An 18,380-nucleotide genomic window follows, 5' to 3' on the forward strand; every position below is an offset into this window, starting at 1 on the left:
GCAACGCTGGCTGCCCGAGCATCCACTCAAGTTTGGCCCCATGGCCCCTCATCATACACCTTCCCCAGCTGTCCACCATGGAACTGCCCAGGAAAAGTCCCCTGGAAAACTTTTTCAGCCAGTATGCTGCTCTTCTCAGGTCTCTCCATTACTGAGAACAGGTTGCGTCTTATAGCTCCCTTCAGACCTGGTTCTCAAGCAGCAATACCACTCACTCAATTTTGGCCCTGCTACCTCCCCTCTGTCATTATGACAGAGGGATCTGGGGGCCAAACCTGAGTGGTGCTGCCACCCCTCCCCATGCACCAGGTTGCAATGCCACTCAGTTTTGGCCCCAACACTCCCTGTCACACCAGTGAGCCGTTGGGACCAAAACTGAGTGGACAGTGGGATGACCAGCACTGTTCCTCATGGCCATTGCCAATGGTACACACCGTGCGTAACGTATGTATGGCTGCAGGTACCACTGGTTGCAGTTACATGTGTGAAATTGTATGCAGATTATTTAGAATTAATTAGCATATTTGCAAATAATTTGCATATAACTGGTTTTCAAAAGAAATTGTGTAGATTTAGTGGTGCTGAATGGCTTTGGTTTGACAGCCCTGGTACATGAAGTCCTCTGTTAACATACAAGGCAGCAGCAGAACATGATTCCCAGGACTCTGCTCTGCGAGTGTGTGTGAACCCTGATGTGGGAGAGTGACGGGGTGAGGGTGGGTTTACAATAGGAATAATAGTTTTCATGTCCCATTAAGTTACTGGCCTCTTTCTGAGCCTGCCAATTAGTGATGGTGTATGTGATGTAGGAACTGGAACTGAAACCCATCATACTCATCTTATAGTGGGCCACCAAAACATGCATTAGAGGAGAATAATTTTTAATTCCTGTTGATCTGGGCTAGATTCAAACTGATGTATAGGTGTTAAGCTCTGTACTTGATATATCAGTGCCCTGAGGCTTCCAATAAATGCTAATGTTACAAGTCCAAGAATTAGGCTTGTTTACTTGTATGGTGAGTTTCTTAAATCACATTCTGTCCATCTTGGAGCTTGCACAAGGTAGGATCCTCCACTGTCTATATTATGTAGACTTAACTTTTTATAATATATATAGATATAGCTATCAAAGTCCTGCAAAAACTAAACTCTGGTGTGTGCCACAGCAGAGAGGTAAGATACGGTACAGAAAAGGGGAAAGAAACATAACATTAGTATAGTGCTTTCTCTAAGCTTGTTATATTGGCACACCATGATACTCCCTTTACAGAGTCATTGTTACAGTAGAACCATAGTTATATTTTCATGTCCCTTTATATAAATAAGAATTTTACCTTCTATATTTTAGAAAGTTGGGGGAGGGGGAAAATGAACAGGATGAAAACTCATTTCTGCTAATACTAAGAGCATGTGCAGAGTACAATAAGGAAGCTGCAGGAATTCTCTGTATTTTTCACATGTATTTTTAATAACTACTGTACTTCTTCTGTTGATAATTCTGTCTCACTTTGTAAGCCCCTGTATCACCACGAGGAGGAATCCCAATTTCCAGCATAGTTAAAGTGGTAAAACTTTTAAATATAGACAGTTATATTGGTTCAAAAGAGTTTTTACTAGTATAGCTTTTCCTGTTCAACCAAGCTGAACAATCCAAACTGGTACAAAGCGCTGTATACCATCTTTTACCAGCATAACTATATTGATAAAAACCTACTTCTGAATGGTTCCTGCTGCAGCACAGGGAGCCCTCTGTAGCCCCACTGTCATGGGTATGAATGGGTGGGGCCAAAGCAGAGGGCCTGGGCGAGGACTGCAAGGAGGATGAGGAGAATGGGACACCAGCCCTGGGGGAGGCCACCACACTGGCCAGTGGCTCTTCCTCCTCCTCGCAGTTCTGGCCTGGGGTTTCTTCTCTATTATTCAAGTCCACGCATTATCCAAATCCCTTCCTTTTTCAGCAGCACGAAATACATATTACCTCACCTCCTTACATTATACTTTATATTTTCATATAAGTACTTTGGGTCAAAATCTGCATTTCAGTTTGTCTTTGTACTGAAATCAATGAGTCACACCAAAAGACATAATTTGGAACTCAGTATGTAGTGAATCCATTTGTCTCATAACCCAAAAGTGTGACTTTCCCTATAAAATTTATATTTGAGATTAATTATTTAAACTGTTGTCTGTTTGAGCCCTTCATGTGTGTTATGCTGATTCTGAAGTTACCACATGCACTCGGAAGTTAATTGTAGGTTAAAAAATGAAAGTTAGAAAATTATGCTTTAAGATTGAAGTGTGGTTCTGTCCTGTAAAACACTCTGTAAAAGTAACAGTGTCTGGTCCCAAAGTGTACCTTCTCTCAGTGATTTTCAGATCCAATGTGTTCAATTTACAAATAAATAGATTACTTTTTCTAGTTTCCATTCACATAACTTTAACCTGGAATCTGAAAGCTTTAAGTGTGAAAGGGGGTCAATTATGAATTTGCCAGGGTGCCAGTTAGATTTTAAAGCTGAAATCTTAAAAAGTAGTTTTGCCAATATATAATAGAATCCAAAGGATAACCCATTTTTATTGAGTCCAGGGAGCATTTGTTTACTAGTTTAATGCTGGGTTCTTTTAGATAGATAGGTAAAAATCAACAGTTCACCACTCAAAGGTAGACAACCAACTGTGACTACTATAAACACACAACAGACTTGCAATAATCACAGGCTAGAGCTGAGGCTTAGCCGTTATATCAAAGAACAGTGCAAGTTACTAAGATTTCTTATTACATTTATTTGTGATCAACAATTCTCAATTCTTTAGGACCCAGCATATTTATCACACTTAGAAGGGTGCACTTGTCTTTACACCGCTTTGAAGAGTGCAGTTATATCTCTAACTAGTTTGGTACAAAAGGGACAAGTTTAGAATATTAAAAGCAATTGCTTAAAACAATTCTTTTCAATCTCTCTTAGGCCAATTTGCTTGGACTTATGAAGGAGTTAAAATCTAACATATGATTATTGGAGGTCTCACTGGATGGTAAAGAGGACAAGGAGTACTTGTGGCACCTTAGAGACTAATTTATTTGGGCATAAGCTTTCATGGGCTAAAACCCACTTCAGCGGATGCATGCAGTGGAAAATACAGTAGGAAGATATATATATACACACAGAGAACATGAAAAAAATGGGTGTTGCCATACCAACTATAAGGAGACTAATCTATTAAGTTGGGCTATTATCAGCAGGAGAAAAAACACTTTTATAGTGATAATCAGGATGGCCCATTTCCAACAGTTGACAAGAAGGTGTGAGTAACAGTAGGGGAAAAATTAGCTTGGGGAAGTAGTTTTTACTTTATGTAATGACCCATCCACTCCCAATCTTTATTCAAGCCTAAATTAATGGTGTCCAGTTTGCAAATTAATTCCAATTCAGCAGTCTCTCGTTGAAGTCTGTTTTTGAAGTCTTTTTGTTGTAATATTGCCACTTTTAGGTCTGTAATCGAGTGATCAAAGAGATTGAAGTGTTCTCCAACTGGTTTTTGAATGTTATAATTCTTGACCTCTGATTTGTGTCCATTTATTCTTTTATGTAGAGACTGTCCAGTTTGGCCAATGTACATGGCAGATGGGTATTGCTGGCACATGATGGCATATATCACATTGGTAGATGTGCAGATGAACGAGCCTCTGATAGTGTGGCTGATGTGATTAGGCCCTATGATGGTGTCCCCTGAATAGATACATGGACACAGTTGGCAATGGGCTTTGTTGCAAGGATAGGTTCCTGGTTAGTGGTTTTGTTGTGTGGTTGCTGGTGAGTATTTGCTTCAGGTTGGGGAGCTGTCTGTAAGCAAGGACTGGCCTGTCTCCCAAGATCTGTGAGAGTGAGGGATCGTCCTTCAGGATAGGTTGTAGATCCTTGATGCGCTGGAGAGGTTTTAGTTGGGGACTGAAGGTGACGGCTGTTGGCGTTCTGTTACTTTTTGTTAGGCCTGTCCTGGAGTAGATGACTTCTGGGTATTATTCTGGCTCTGTCAATCTGTTTCTTCACTTCAGCAGGTGGGTATTGTAGTTTTAAGAAAGCTTGATAGAGATCTTATAGGTGTTTGTCTCTGTCTGAGGGATTGGAGCAAATGCGGTTGTATCTTAGAGCTTGGCTGTAGACAATGGATTGTGTGATGTGGTCTGGATGAAAGCTGGAGGCATGTAGGCAAGTATAGCGGTCAGTAGATTTCCGGTATAGGGTGGTGTTTATGTGACCATCGCTCATTAGTACTGTAGTGTCCAGGAAGTGGATCTCTTGTGTAGATGGGCAACCACACACCACACAACAAAAACACCCAAATAAATTTGTTAGTCTCTAAGGTTCCACAAGTACGCCTCCTCCTCTTTTTTTTTTTTTTTGCTGATACAGACTAACACGGCTACCACTCTGAAACCTGTCACTGGACAGTGTAGATTCATCAAGATAACCTACAGTTATTTATATTAAAGAATAGATGGGGAAATACAATCTGAAGAAGTGGAGTTTTTACCCATGAAAGCTTATGCCCAAATAAATCTGTTAGTCTTTAAGGTGCCACCAGACTCCTTGTTGTTTTTTTTCAGAGTAATAGCCGTGTTAGTCTGTATTCGCAAAAAAGGAAAGGAGTACTAGTGGCACCTTAGAGACTATTTATTTGAGCTCAAATAAATTGGTTAGTCTAAGGTGCCACTAGTACTCCTTTTCTTGTTGTTTTTGTGGATACAGACTAATACGGCTACCCCCTGAATCTTTTAAATGAAATCTCACCACTTCTTATCACTTACTCTGGGATGGGGAAAGTCCTTTCCACATGGCTAGTCCAGGCTTTGGTCGCACTTAGTATTTTTCAGCTTCTTGTGTTGGGTTCACTCAAGGAACTTGAGCACATGGTGACTTCAGTGCTAGTACTCATTAGAGGGAGTCACCCTCTGATTCCTATTGGACATGTGCCAAGTGGGTGCTCAAATTTCAGTTTTTTGTTTCTCTGCTGCTTCCACTGGTATCCAGTAGATGGCGATGACATAACAAATTTCCTTAATGCTTTTCTTTTTGGAGGTTTTTTAAATTTCTTTTCGAAGATTGTATTTCATTATTTGCCCCTACTATCAGTTGGAATCCCCCTCCCCTTTTAAGCAATTGCTCTTAATATCCTAAAGTTATACCCTGGTTTATATCTTTTAACATTTCTCCTTCCTTGTGCCAGACAATTCCTATTACTTCTAGAATACAGCAATTATTTACAATGAAATCCAAAAAAATCCTTATAATCTTCTAAATTTGGAAGACATAGTACATAGTCCTTGATTATACATAAGCATGTCATATTATTTAGGATTTATAGTAGAACAAGAGACATTTTCCACATATAGAAGTATACAGATCTGACTCATAAGGCAAACAAATGTTCAGATTCTAATCTGGGTTGAAAGACAAATTATTCATGGTATAATTGATTGACAAGGAAACAATGTGTGGTTTTTAAGTGGGGGTAAAATCATGTGTCTTGCATTTCTTGGGGTAACTGTTTGCCCAATTTGACCTTCAATATTAAAGCCACATTGCTAGTTTTTTTTTAATGTGCAGCTTTCCCACCCATTTCTTTTCCTGATCCACTTATCGTGCAATGGGCCGCTTTGGATAGGAAAGCAGAGTATGACTCTTGCTTGGTAAGCTAAAGTTCTTTTTAGCTAGCTTGAGTAGGAGAAACAGATTTTATCCATAAGTATATTTTGAGAGATAATTAACAATACCCTTATTTAGCCATTTTCGTTTCTATAGTTGGAAGGGAATGCCTAACCTTGGTTGATCTATGAGCCCATAGACAAAGTGTCTCACATGATGTGAGCCATTTTCTTATTGTCTTCTTAGGTGGATCCTATTTTGGGCTAAACAGAGATGAAGGGCTTTCCTTATTTTTGAGGGCCAGAAGGAATCATTATTTATTAATCATTCAAGGCATATCTGTGTCATATCTCCTGTACAAAATCAAACTGGGCTCTTTCCATCCTGTGCATCATGAAATGAATGAAGGGAATGAAAATTCAATAAAGACAAGTGAAAAGTACTTAAGAAGGAAAAATAAAAATCCAGAGTTATAGTTCATCACAAATTGAATATAAGCCAACAATGTGATGGAGTTGCAAAAAAAAAAAAAAAAAGCAAATATTCTGGGATATATTAATAGGCTTGTCATATTTAAGACCTAAGAAGTAATTTTTCTGATCTGCTCTGCACTGGTGAGCTTCAGCTGAAGTATTGTGTCCAGTTTTGGGCACCACACTTTAAGAAAGATGTGAACAAACTAGAGAGAATCCAGAGATAGCAACAAAAATGATAAAAGGTTTAGAAAACCTGACCTCTGAGGAAAGATTAAAAATATCAGGCATGTTTAATCTTGAGAAAAGAAGACTGAAGGGGAAAATGATAACAGTGTTCAGATATGAGAAGGGTTGTCTAGTGGGGCAAGACTCACTGGTGCGCACCTCCTGCTGGCCATCCGGGGAATTAGCTCTTCACCCGCACTGGAACACCATCTATACGCCAGTGTCTCACCTGCCACTGTCCCTCCCAGACCGTGGTGCCTTTTTCTCTGGGTTCTGCCCCAGCAGGACCCCCACTCTGGGTCTCCACTCCCAGGGAACCCCCAACCCTCTAGACCCACCTTGCCTCAGTGGCTATTGCCAGTCATCAGCTAGCCCCTGTTCACTGGGGAAGACTGCAGTGTAATGGCCACTCATCACAGGCAAGGGGGAAGGACCTGCTGTCTTTGCTTATCCCCAGGCTGCCCCTCTGCAGGCCTTCACCAAGGCCTGCAACCTGGGGGCTTATCAGGCTGGAGCTTCCCAGCTCCCTTTGCCCTTCCCCAGCGCTGCTCTACTCAGGCACCCTGTTCCCAGACAGCTAGCCATTCCCACTCCAGGCCTAGAGTGGGACTCCTCAGCTTCTGGCCCACAGCCCTCTTATAAGGGCCAGCTGGGCCCTAATTGGCTCTTATAAGGGCCACAGCTGTGGCTGCTTCCCCATAGCTTCCCACAGCTGTTCTCACTCCATTTCCCAGCCACAGCCCTCTCCAGGGCAGCTTTTAACCCCTGTTCTGTGGGAGTGGGGCCCCACTAGAGGCTGTTTTAAAGAGGACTGTATTTATTGTTTTCCATGTCTGCTGAAAGTAGGCAAGAAGTAATGAGCTTAATCTGCAGCCAGGGAGATTTAGGTTAGATATTAGGGAAATCTTTCAAGCTTTCAGGATAGTTAAGTACCGGAATGGGCTTCCAAGGGAGGCTGTGGAATCCCCATTGTTTTTAATAAATGATTAGAAAAACACCTGAAAAGTCAGTCTTGCTTCATGTCCTACATTTCTATGATTCTATGATTATCTTCAGTAACAAAGATTCTGTAAGTGGAACTTAATTAACAATTCTGATGACCATATGCAAGCCAGAAGGGAATCCAGCTTCCTCTCAAAAAACTGCGTTTGCCTTTTAGTCCTAACAAGAGTTGAAATAGGCTAAAAATAAAAACAATTAAAAGACAAGCAAATGTAATTTAACTAGGAAAGTAATGAATTCAAACAGGATGCATATTTGTTGAGTAAGATGTTGCCATTTTTTGCATAGTTGATTTTCTCATCATAAACTACACTTTACAAATATATGTCATAAAGGCTGAATGTTATGAAATTCACACTTAGAACGGACACTTTATTTTACATAATGGCTTGTTTCTTCTTGGCCTTTTGGCCAGGTTTTCCTGTAGTGTCAGCTTTATATTTGTTGATTCCTTTACGAAGGATTGTATCCTGTCCATGTAGGGAAGTGAACTCAGTGACCTATTAGATCTTTCAGATTTCTAACCAATTATAAATGAAAAATGCCCCATCACTAGGTGAGGTTAAATATGAGTGAGCAAGCCTTAAAATTGCATTTGTTACTATTTATTGATTTATGTCATATGTTCAATATTATTTAAACATCATTTTTATAAGTTTGTGCCCTAATAATTTTTATGATTTATTAATGATGTTAGTATTTTTATAAATCCCTTACAAATGTATGCCCCAAATCCACAGTTGAAGCCAAGTAGATGGCTCCTTGTGTCTGCAAGGATTGGATCAAGACCTTAATACATTTCATGCTAACCTGCTTAGTGATTTCTATGACGTTAACCATTTATTTCTCTTCTCATTCGCAGATTGTAGCTTTACGTGAACAAAATGCACACATTCAAAGGAAAATGGCATCTGGAGAAGGGCCTGCTGAATCAGAACATATTGAAGGAATGGAGCCAGGGCAAAAGGTTCATGAAAAGGTATAAAACAATAGTTTTTTTTTCCCCAGTAAGTCAAGGTAAAGAGAAATATTGAAACTAAAACTAACATAATAATCAGATTCAGATACTGGGCCCAGTTCTGGTCCATCAAGCAAACCCAGGTTGTTGGACCATAGCTGTAGAAAGTCCCCACCAGATGCCAGAGAAGGCTGGCACATCCCAGAACATGAACAGAACACTTGGGCCTCCTCCAGTGTGACTTTTATGTAGTCCTATCTGGAAATTAAAGTTTTTCCCTATAAGTGGAAACTCGGGGAAGGACAATGATGGTAAAGTACACCATGAATCACTCTCTACTGGAAATTGCAGAAGACTCCATTAAAATCATTAAATGGGTCTCTGGGAGAACCAGTAGATCTATGAACTAGTAAATCAATAGACCCATTGCTCTGTTCCAGAATCTCATTTTTTCCTGCAGCTAATAGGAAGAAATGTGTAAAATGTGTGCGGATCTTCTCCTACTTCAGACTTTCTGTTGGAATGCTTGCCTTACTTTCCACTTTCAAACCTTCCCTTATTACTTTCAAATGATGCACACTATCACCCCAAAAAACTACTAAATAATACCAGTAGTGCTTAGCACTGTCTCATGTTTTACATGTTCAAAATGCTTTATAAACAGTAAATTAATTCCCATGACATGCATGGGAAGTCAGTAGGTATGCATTACTGTCCTCATGTCTCAGATGGAGAAATTGGTGCAGTTAAAGTGAGTGTTTTGCCCAATGCCTCACAGGTGGCTTATATGAAAGCCAGTTTAGATCTTACGTTCTCAGTCCTTTGCTCAGGCCACCGGTGCTTGCCTCTCTCTGATGCTCAGTGAAGTCTTCTCAAAATTCTGTTTATTATATAGAGATTGATATTTAAAAGGAACTCATCAAATCTCCATTTTTGTGATTGTCCACAGGACTTAGACGTCTAGACACCTAATTGTGGTTGCAAGTATTGGTCTTAGAAAAATTAGAGGCTGCTTGTCAATATAAGGACTGCAGTCTTAAGGCATATTTGAATTCACTATTTAATGACTGGCTGAGTTGAGTCCTCAAAGCCCTATGACAGTTCCCACAGCAACTGTAATTCCTTTGTAGACCGTGAAATACAATCTCACATAATAGTTTCTGATAAACACATACTATAGTCCATTATGATTCCAATTATTCATTATTGTTTCGTAATTATAATTACATGAGAGGATCTCACCCTCTAAGTTGTAATGCCTAGTTGAGTTACCAGCAGATTTCTGTAGGATTATGAAACTATCATAATCATAATAGGGACAAACCATCCCAATGAGTCGAAAGAATAGTAAATATGGCAGGCGACCAGCCTGGCTTAATGGTGAAATCCTAGCGGATCTTAAACATAAAAAAGAAGCTTACAAGAAGTGGAAGGTTGGACTTATGACCAGGGAAGAGTATAAAAATATTGCTCGGGCATGTAGGAATGATATCAGGAGGGCCAAATCGCACCTGGAGCTGCAGCTAGCCAGAGATGTTAAGAGTAACAAGAAGGGTTTCTTCAGGTATGTTGGCAACAAGAAGAAAGCCAAGGAATGTGTGGGCCCCTTACTGAATGAGGGAGGCAACCTAGTGACAGAGGATGTGGAAAAAGCTAATGTACTCAATGCTTTTTTTGCCTCTGTTTTCACTAACAAGGTCAGCTCCCAGACTGCTGCGCTGGGCATCACAAAATGGGGAAGAGATGGCCAGCCCTCTGTGGAGATAGAGGTGGTTAGGGACTATTTAGAAAAGCTGGACGTGCACAAGTCCATGGGGCCGGACGAGTTGCATCCGAGAGTGCTGAAGGAATTGGCGGCTGTGATTGCAGAGCCATTGGCCATTATCTTTGAAAACTCGTGGCGAACCGGGGAAGTCCCGGATGACTGGAAAAAGGCTAATGTAGTGCCAATCTTTAAAAAAGGGAAGAAGGAGGATCCTGGGAACTACAGGCCAGTCAGCCTCACCTCAGTCCCTGGAAAAATCATGGAGCAGGTCCTCAAAGAATCAATACTGAAGCACTTGCATGAGAGGAAAGTGATCAGGAACAGCCAGCATGAATTCACCAAGGGAAGGTCATGCCTGACTAATCTAATCGCCTTTTATGATGAGATTACTGGTTCTGTGGATGAAGGGAAAGCAGTGGATGTATTGTTTCTAGACTTTAGCAAAGCTTTTGACACGGTCTCCCACAGTATTCTTGTCAGCAAGTTAAGGAAGTATGGGCTGGATGAATGCACTATAAGGTGGGTAGAAAGCTGGCTAGATTGTCGGGCTCAACGGGTAGTGATCAATGGGTCCATGTCTAGTTGGCAGCCGGTATCAAGTGGAGTGCCCCAAGGGTCGGTCCTGGGGCCGGTTTTGTTCAATATCTTCATAAATGATCTGGAGGATGGTGTGGATTGCACTCTCAGCAAATTTGCGGATGATACTAAACTGGGAGGAGTGGTATATACGCTGGAGGGGAGGGATAGGATACAGAAGGACCTAGACAAATTGGAGGATTGGGCCAAAAGAAATCTGATGAGGTTCAATAAGGATAAGTGCAGGGTCCTGCACTTATGACGGAAGAACCCAATGCACAGCTACAGACTAGGGACTGAATGGCTAGGCAGCAGTTCTGCGGAAAAGGACCTAGGGGTGACAGTGGACGAGAAGCTGGATATGAGTCAGCAGTGTGCCCTTGTTGCCAAGAAGGCCAATGGCATTTTGGGATGTATAAGTAGGGGCATAGCGAGCAGATCGAGGGACGTGATCGTTCCCCTCTATTTGACATTGGTGAGGCCTCATGTGGAGTACTGTGTGAAGTTTTGGGCCCCACACTTCAAGAAGGATGTGGATAAATTGGAGAGAGTCCAGCGAAGGGCAACAAAAATGATTAGGCGACTGGAACACATGAGTTATGAGGAGAGGCTGAGGGAGCTGGGATTGTTTAGCCTGCAGAAGAGAAGAATGAGGGGGGATTTGATAGCTGCTTTCAACTACCTGAAAGGGGGTTCCAAAGAGGATGGCTCTAGACTGTTCTCAATGGTAGCAGATGACAGAGTGAGGAGTAATGGTCTCAAGTTGCAGTGGGGGAGGTTTAGATTGGATATTAGGAAAAACTTTTTCACTAAGAGGGTGGTGAAACACTGGAATGCGTTACCTAGGGAGGTGGTAGAATCTCCTTCCTTAGAGGTTTTTAAGGTCAGGCTTGACAAAGCCCTGGCTGGGATGATTTAACTGGGAATTGGTCCTGCTTCGAGCAGGGGGTTGGACTAGATGACCTTCTGGGGTCCCTTCCAACCCTGATATTCTATGATTCATCATTCCTCAGTAACACCAGTAGTGCCCCTGGGAACCTGTCCTTGATAATTCTATCGCTAAATTGAAGGGAAGTTTGTGGTGATTTGAGTTCTCTGCTTCTGGTGGAGTTCACCCCTCTACGCAATCTATGCCTGAGAACACACATTCTGGGCCTCGTAAACACAGTTGTGAAGAGTACATTTTTTTCCTTTGCACCAAGCATTATTAATTTTCAAAATAATTTCTGAGGGACATCCTAGTACTCCTCTAAAAGATATTTATCCTCCTCTGATCCTCGTCCATATCAATTATGCAAACTGAAGACCATTCTAGTCTATCCATTTACAAAGAACAAGGTATAAGATTTTGCAGTTTGTGCACACTATATAAGATTATCTACCTAAAAGCTATGGTTATGAGGAAATATTTTTGTTTAAATGAAAAACAGATGAATAGTTCCTCTGCTTTTTTGAAAGTACAGCCGGTGCGGTGCATAGGATATTGCACAGGAGGAGGGTGGGAGGCAGAGTTTGTCGTAAGCCTGTTTTGGTATTGTTGGTACATCATTATTGACTGTATACTTACCAGAGGTTCCTTCCCATGCATCAGGCTCACCTGTGCTCAACTGTCAGGACTGGCTGGACTGCGCTAAAGTCAAACATATCCTGGCTTGCTAAGCAGCTGGATCCCCCAGTCACCTGTCTCTATACTCCTCCTCGTCTTCCTCGTCCACCTCCTCCTCCTCACTGTTCATGTTGGGAGCCTGTGACTTGGGCTCCTCTATTCACTCTTGAGGTTGTGGGGGAATCTCTGGCAAGGATGGCATGCCACTTTTTGTAAAAGCAGGAGGTCTGCAGCTCCACACAAGATCGATTGTTGGCCTCCATTGCCTTCTGGTCCACCTGCCACAGCTTCTGGGCTTTCACACGGCACGCTGCTGATGCCTCTTGTAGCCCTTCTCCTGAGCAATCTGCTAGTAGATGTCAATGTTTCTACAGCTGGGTCTACACAGCCTCTTCTCCCCACACTCCCAGGAGATCCAACACCTCCTATGTACTCCAGGCTGGAGCGCCTCTGCAGTGTGTAGTTAGCATGGTCCGCTGAGCAATTGCACACAACAGTGTAGAGCTGCTAGGTGTGCTTGCCAAGCCGGCAACCAGGAAAAGGAATTTCAAAAATGTGCAGTGCTTTAAAGGGGAGGGGAGGCTTCCTGTACACCTGGCCTCTAGGCAGTGGAGTTCACAACAGTGACCAGAGCAGTCCCTATGGGACATTGTGGGACAATTCCTGGAGGCCAGCCACAGTCAATATGAGTAACGTACCATCTATGCTGATGGACTACATCGATCTAACTACATCAACCTTGACTCTATACTTCTTGGGGAGGTGGTGTTATTAAGTCAGTGTAGCTGGGCCATTACATAGGTGGGAGTTAAATTTAAGTGTAGACGCATCCACAGCTAGGTCAATGTAAGCTGCCTTGTGTCACCCTAACTGTGTAGTGTGGACCAGGCCTTAGTGAGATCACAACTGGAATACTATGTCCAGTTCTCATGTCCACACTTTAAAAAAGGATGTTGAAATATTGGAAAGGATTCAGAAAAGACCTACAAGAATGATTTGAGGTCTGGAAAAAAAGCCTTATACTGAGAGCCTTAAGAAGCTCAGTCTATTTAGTTTATCCAGAAGAAGGTTTAGGTTTATCCAATTACAGTCTACAGGTACCTATTTGGGAAATAGATTTCTGATAGTAGATGACTCTTTAATCTAATAGAAAAAGACATAACTAGATCCACTGGTTGGTAGCTCAAGCTAGACATATTCAGACTAGAAACATATTTTAACAGTGAGGGCAATTAACCTCTGGAGCAACTTACCCAAAGATATGCTGAATTCTCCATCACTTGACATTTTTAAAGCAAGATTGGATATTTTTCTAAAAGATATATAATAGCTCAAGCAAAAATAACAGGCTTGATGCAAAGTGCATGAGATTCTTTGGCTTGTGTTATGTATGAGGTCAGACTAGATGATCATTATGGTCACTTCTGGCCTGAAAGTCTATAAATCTATATACTCCTACTCAATAAATAGCCAAACTATGATTTTCAAGTTTTGTAGGCAATGGGTATTATAAATAGGGCTGTTAATTGCACTGTTAAACAATAATAGAATACATTTATTTAAATATTTTTGGATATTTTCTACATTTTCAAATATATTGATTTCAGTTATAACACAAAATACAAAAAGTACTTTAGATTTATTTTTATTAGAAATATTTACACTGTAAAAAAACAAAAGAAATAGTATTTTTCAATTCCCCCATTACAAGTACTGTAGTGCAATCTCTTTATCATGAAAGTTGAACTTACAAATGTAGAATTATGTACAAAAAACCGCTGCATTCAAAAATAAAACAATGTAAACCTTTAGAGCCTACAAGTCCACTCAGTCCTACTTCATGTTCAGCCAATCACTTAGACAAACAAGTTTGTTTACATTTGCAGGAGATAATGCTGCCTGCTTCTTGTTTACAATGTCACCTGAAAGTGAGAACTGGCAAGATATTTATGTGCCAGATGTGCTAAAGATTCATCTGTCCCTTCATGCTTCAACCACCATTGCAGAGGATATGTGTCCATGATGATGATAGGTTCTGCTTGATAATGATCCAAAACACTGCGGACCAATTCATGTTCATTTTCATCATCTGAGTCAAACGCCACCAGCAGAAGGTTGATTTTCTTTTTTGGTGGTTCAGGTTCTGTAGTTTCCGTATTGGAGTGTTGCTCTTTTAAGACACCTGAAAGCATGCTCCACACCTCATCCCTCTCAGGTTTTGGAAGGCACTTCAGATTCTTAAACCTTATGTCAAGTGCTGTATCTATCTTTAGAAATCTCACATTGGTACCTTCTTTGCGTTTTGTTAAATCTGCAGTGAAAGTGTTCTTAAGATGAACAACGTGCTTGGTCATCATCCGAAACTGCTATAACATGAAATATATGGCAGAATGTGGGTAAAATAGAGCAGGAAGCATACAATTCTCTCCCTCCGCCCCCCCCCCCCCCCCCCGAGGAGTTCAGTCACGAATTTAATTAAAGCATTATTTTTTTTTAATGCGCATCATCAGCATGGAACCTCTGGAATGGTGGCCGAAACATGAAGGGGCATACAAATATTTACCATATCTGGCACGTAAATACCTTGCAATGCAGGCTACAAAAGTGACATCTGGAACGTCTGTTCTCACTTTCAGATGACATTGTAAATAAGAAGCAGGCAGCATTATCTCCAGTAAATGTAAACAAATGTGTTTGTCTTAGCAGTTGGCCGAACAAGAAGTAGGACTGAGTGGACTTGTAGGTGCTAAAGTTTTACGTTGTTTTATTATTGAATGCAGTTAGGTAACAAAAAAAATCTACACTTGTAAGTTGCACTTTCACGACAAAGAGATTTCACTACAGTACTTGTATGAGGTGAATTGAAAAATAATGTTTCTTTTGTTTATCGCTTTTACAGTGTAAATATTTGTAATAAAAAGAATAATATAAAGTGAGCACTGGACACTTGGTATTCTGTGTTGTAATTGAAGTCAATATATTTGAAAATGTAGAAAAACATCTAAAAATATGTTTAAAATTTCAATTGAGATTCTATTGTTTAACAGAGCGATTAATCGCAATTAATTTTTTATCACGACTAATTTTTTTGAGTTAATCGCATGAGTTAACTGTGATTTATCAACAGCCCTAATTATAATTATTCAGAGCAGTTGGTCCTTAGAATGGGACTTAGAAGTATTTTAGTTATCCTTTATCATAGATCCAGCCACCACAGCAGTTGGCAAGAATAACAATTAAATAAATATTTTGAAGCTTAACATGAATACTGGATTGCTTGACATAAAAACAAAGGAAAAACACTTAGAGATATAGTTGGAATTTTGTGTAATCAGATTACAAATATAGGAACATGTATAGTATGGTGCAGGGATCGGCAACCTTTGGCAAGCGGCCTGTCAGGAAAGCTGCTGGCGGGCCGGGCCAGTTTGTTTACCTGCAGCGTCCGCAGGTTCGGCCGATCGCAACTCCCACTGTCCGAGGTTCACCGTTCCAGGACAATGGGGGCTGCGGAAAGTGGCGCGGGCTGAGGGATATGCTGGCCACTGCTTCCCACAGCCACCATAGGTCTGGAACAGTGAACCACGGCCAGTGGGAGCTGCAATTGATCGAACCAGAGGATGCTGCAGATAAACAAACCATCCCGGCCTGCCAGCAGCTTTCCCTGACGGGTCACGTGCCAAAGGTTGCCGATCCTTGGTATAGTGCATGATTTTCAACTGCAGAACAACCTGTGGAGTAACAGTAACTGGCTGTAACAGTAGTTTTACAAGAGTATAAAACACTCTATCTGTCCTATTTACTGACAACTAGATCTGCAATTCATATGTGTTAAGCCCAAACTGATTTTGGAAAACTTCAAAGTGCAACAACAGATCAATGTCTAACTTGCAGAACTAACAAAGGAAGACCATTTTTTGAAATGGTGAAGATGCGCTTCATTGATAGAGGAGCATGTGCTTGGCAACATAATTAGTTCACCTCAATGAGAGACAGAAGCTATGGTGGTGGGAGAGCGGTTCCTGCGACTATAGCATGGTGTAGAATCATAGCATCATAGAATATTAGGGTTGGAAGTGACCTCAGGAGGTCATCTAGTCCAACACCCTGCTCAAAGCAGGACCAACACAAACTAAATCATCCCAGCCAAGGCTTAGTCAAGCCAGGCCTTAAAAACCTCTAAAGATGGAGATTCCACCACCTCCCTAGGTAATGCATTCCAGTGCTTCACCACCCTCCGAGTGAAATAGTGTTTCCTAATATCCAGTCTAGACCTCCCCCACTGCAACTTGAGACCATTGCTTCTTGTTCTGTCATCTGCCACCACTGAGAACAGCCTAGCTCCATCCTCTTTGGAACCCCCCTTCAGGAAATTGAAGGCTGCTACTAAATTCCCCCTCACTCTTCTCTTTTGCAGACTAAATAACCACAGTTCCCTCAGCCTCTCCTCGTATGTCATGTGCCCCAGCCCCCTAATCATTTTTGTTGCCCTCTGCTGGACTCTCTCCAATTTGTCCACATCTCTTCTGTAGTGGGGGGACCAAAAGTGGATGCAGTACTCCAGATGTGGCCTCACTAGTGCCGAATAGAGGGGAATAAATCACTTCCCTCAATCTGCTGGCAATGCTCCTACTAATACAGTCCACTATAGAATCATAGAATATCAGGGTTGGAAGGGACCTCAGGAGGTCATCTAGTCCAACCCCCTGCTCAAAGCAGGACCAATCCCCAACTAAATCATCCCAGTCAGGGCTTTGTCAAGTCTGACCTTAAAAACTTCTATGGAAGGAGATTCCACCACCTCCCTAGGTAACACATTCCAGTGTTTCACCACCCTCCTAGTGAAAAAGTTTTTCCTAATAACCAACCTAAACCTCCCCCACTGCAACTTGAGACCATTACTCCTCGTTCTATCATCTGCTACCACTGAGAACAGTCTAGAGCCATCCTCTTTGGAACCCCCTTTCAGGTAGTTGAAAGCAGCTGTCAAATCCCCCCTCATTCTTCTCTTCCGCAGACTAAACAATCCCAGTTCCCTCAGCCTCTCCTCATAACTCATGTATGCCAGGCCCCGAATAATTTTTGTTGCCCTCCACTGGACGCTTTCGAGTTTTTTCACGTCCTTCTTGTAGTGTGGGGCCCAAAACTGGACACAGTACTCCAGATGAAGCCTCACCAATGGCGAATCGAGGGGAACGATCACGTCCCTCGATCTGCTGGCAATGCCCCTACTTACACATCCCCAAATGCCATTGGCCTTCTTGGCAACAAGGGCACACTGTTAACTCATATCCAGCTTCTTGTCCACTGTAACCCCTAGGTCGTTTTCTGCACAACTGCTGCCTAGCCATTCGGTCCCTAGTCTGTAGCAATACATGGGATTCTTCTGTCCTAAGTGCAGGACCCTACACTTGTCCTTGTTGAACCTCATCAGATTTCTTTTTGGCCCAATCCTCTAATTTGTCTAGGGCCCTCTGTATCCTATCCCTCCCTCCAGCTTATCTACCTCTCCTCCCAGTTTAGTGTCATCTGCAAACTTGCTGAGGGTGCAATCCACACCATCCTCTGGATCTTAATGAAGATATTGAACAAAACCGGCCCAAGGACTAACCTCTGGGGTACTCCACTTGATACTGGCTGCCAACTAGACATGGAGCCATTGATCACTACCCGTTGAGCCCGACAATGTAGCCAGCTTTCTATTCACCTTATAGCCCATTCATCCAGCCCATACTTCTTTAACTTGCTGTCATTAATACTGTGGGAGACCGTGTCAAAAGCTTTGCTAAAGTCAAGGAACAACATGTCCACTGCTTTCCCCTCATCCACAGAGCCAGTTATCTCGTCATAGAAGGCAATTAGATGAGTCAGGCATGACTTGCCCTTGGTGAATCCATGCTGACTGTTCCTGATCACTTTCCTCTCCTCTAAGTGCTTCAGAATTGATTCCTTGAGGACCTGCTCCATGATTTTTCCAGGGACTGAGGTGAGGCTGACTGGCCTGTAGTTCCCAGGATTCTCCTTCCCTTTTTTAAAGATGGGCACTGCATTAGCCTTTTTCCAGTCGTCTGGGACCTCCCCCGATTGCCATGAGTTTTCAAAGATAATGGCCAATGGCTCTGCAATC

The 18,380-nt window shown here is 41.9% G+C and overlaps 1 protein-coding gene across 6 annotated transcripts in view; it reads left to right on the top strand.

Annotated features, from left to right (window-relative positions):
• PPFIA2 (PPFI scaffold protein A2) overlaps positions 1–18,380 on the top strand; it is a 619,889-nt gene that overhangs the window by 446,041 nt on the left and 155,468 nt on the right. For all 6 annotated transcript variants that reach the window (XM_073327625.1, XM_073327626.1, XM_073327628.1 and 3 more), the window contains one exon: positions 8,211–8,327. In XM_073327625.1, coding sequence (XP_073183726.1) covers positions 8,211–8,327 — 117 coding nt within the window. The remainder of the gene's footprint in view (positions 1–8,210; positions 8,328–18,380) is intronic.

The sequence above is a fragment of the Lepidochelys kempii genome, chromosome 1 (assembly GCF_965140285.1).
Source record: "Lepidochelys kempii isolate rLepKem1 chromosome 1, rLepKem1.hap1, whole genome shotgun sequence".
In the NCBI taxonomy this organism is placed as follows: domain Eukaryota; kingdom Metazoa; phylum Chordata; order Testudines; family Cheloniidae; genus Lepidochelys; species Lepidochelys kempii.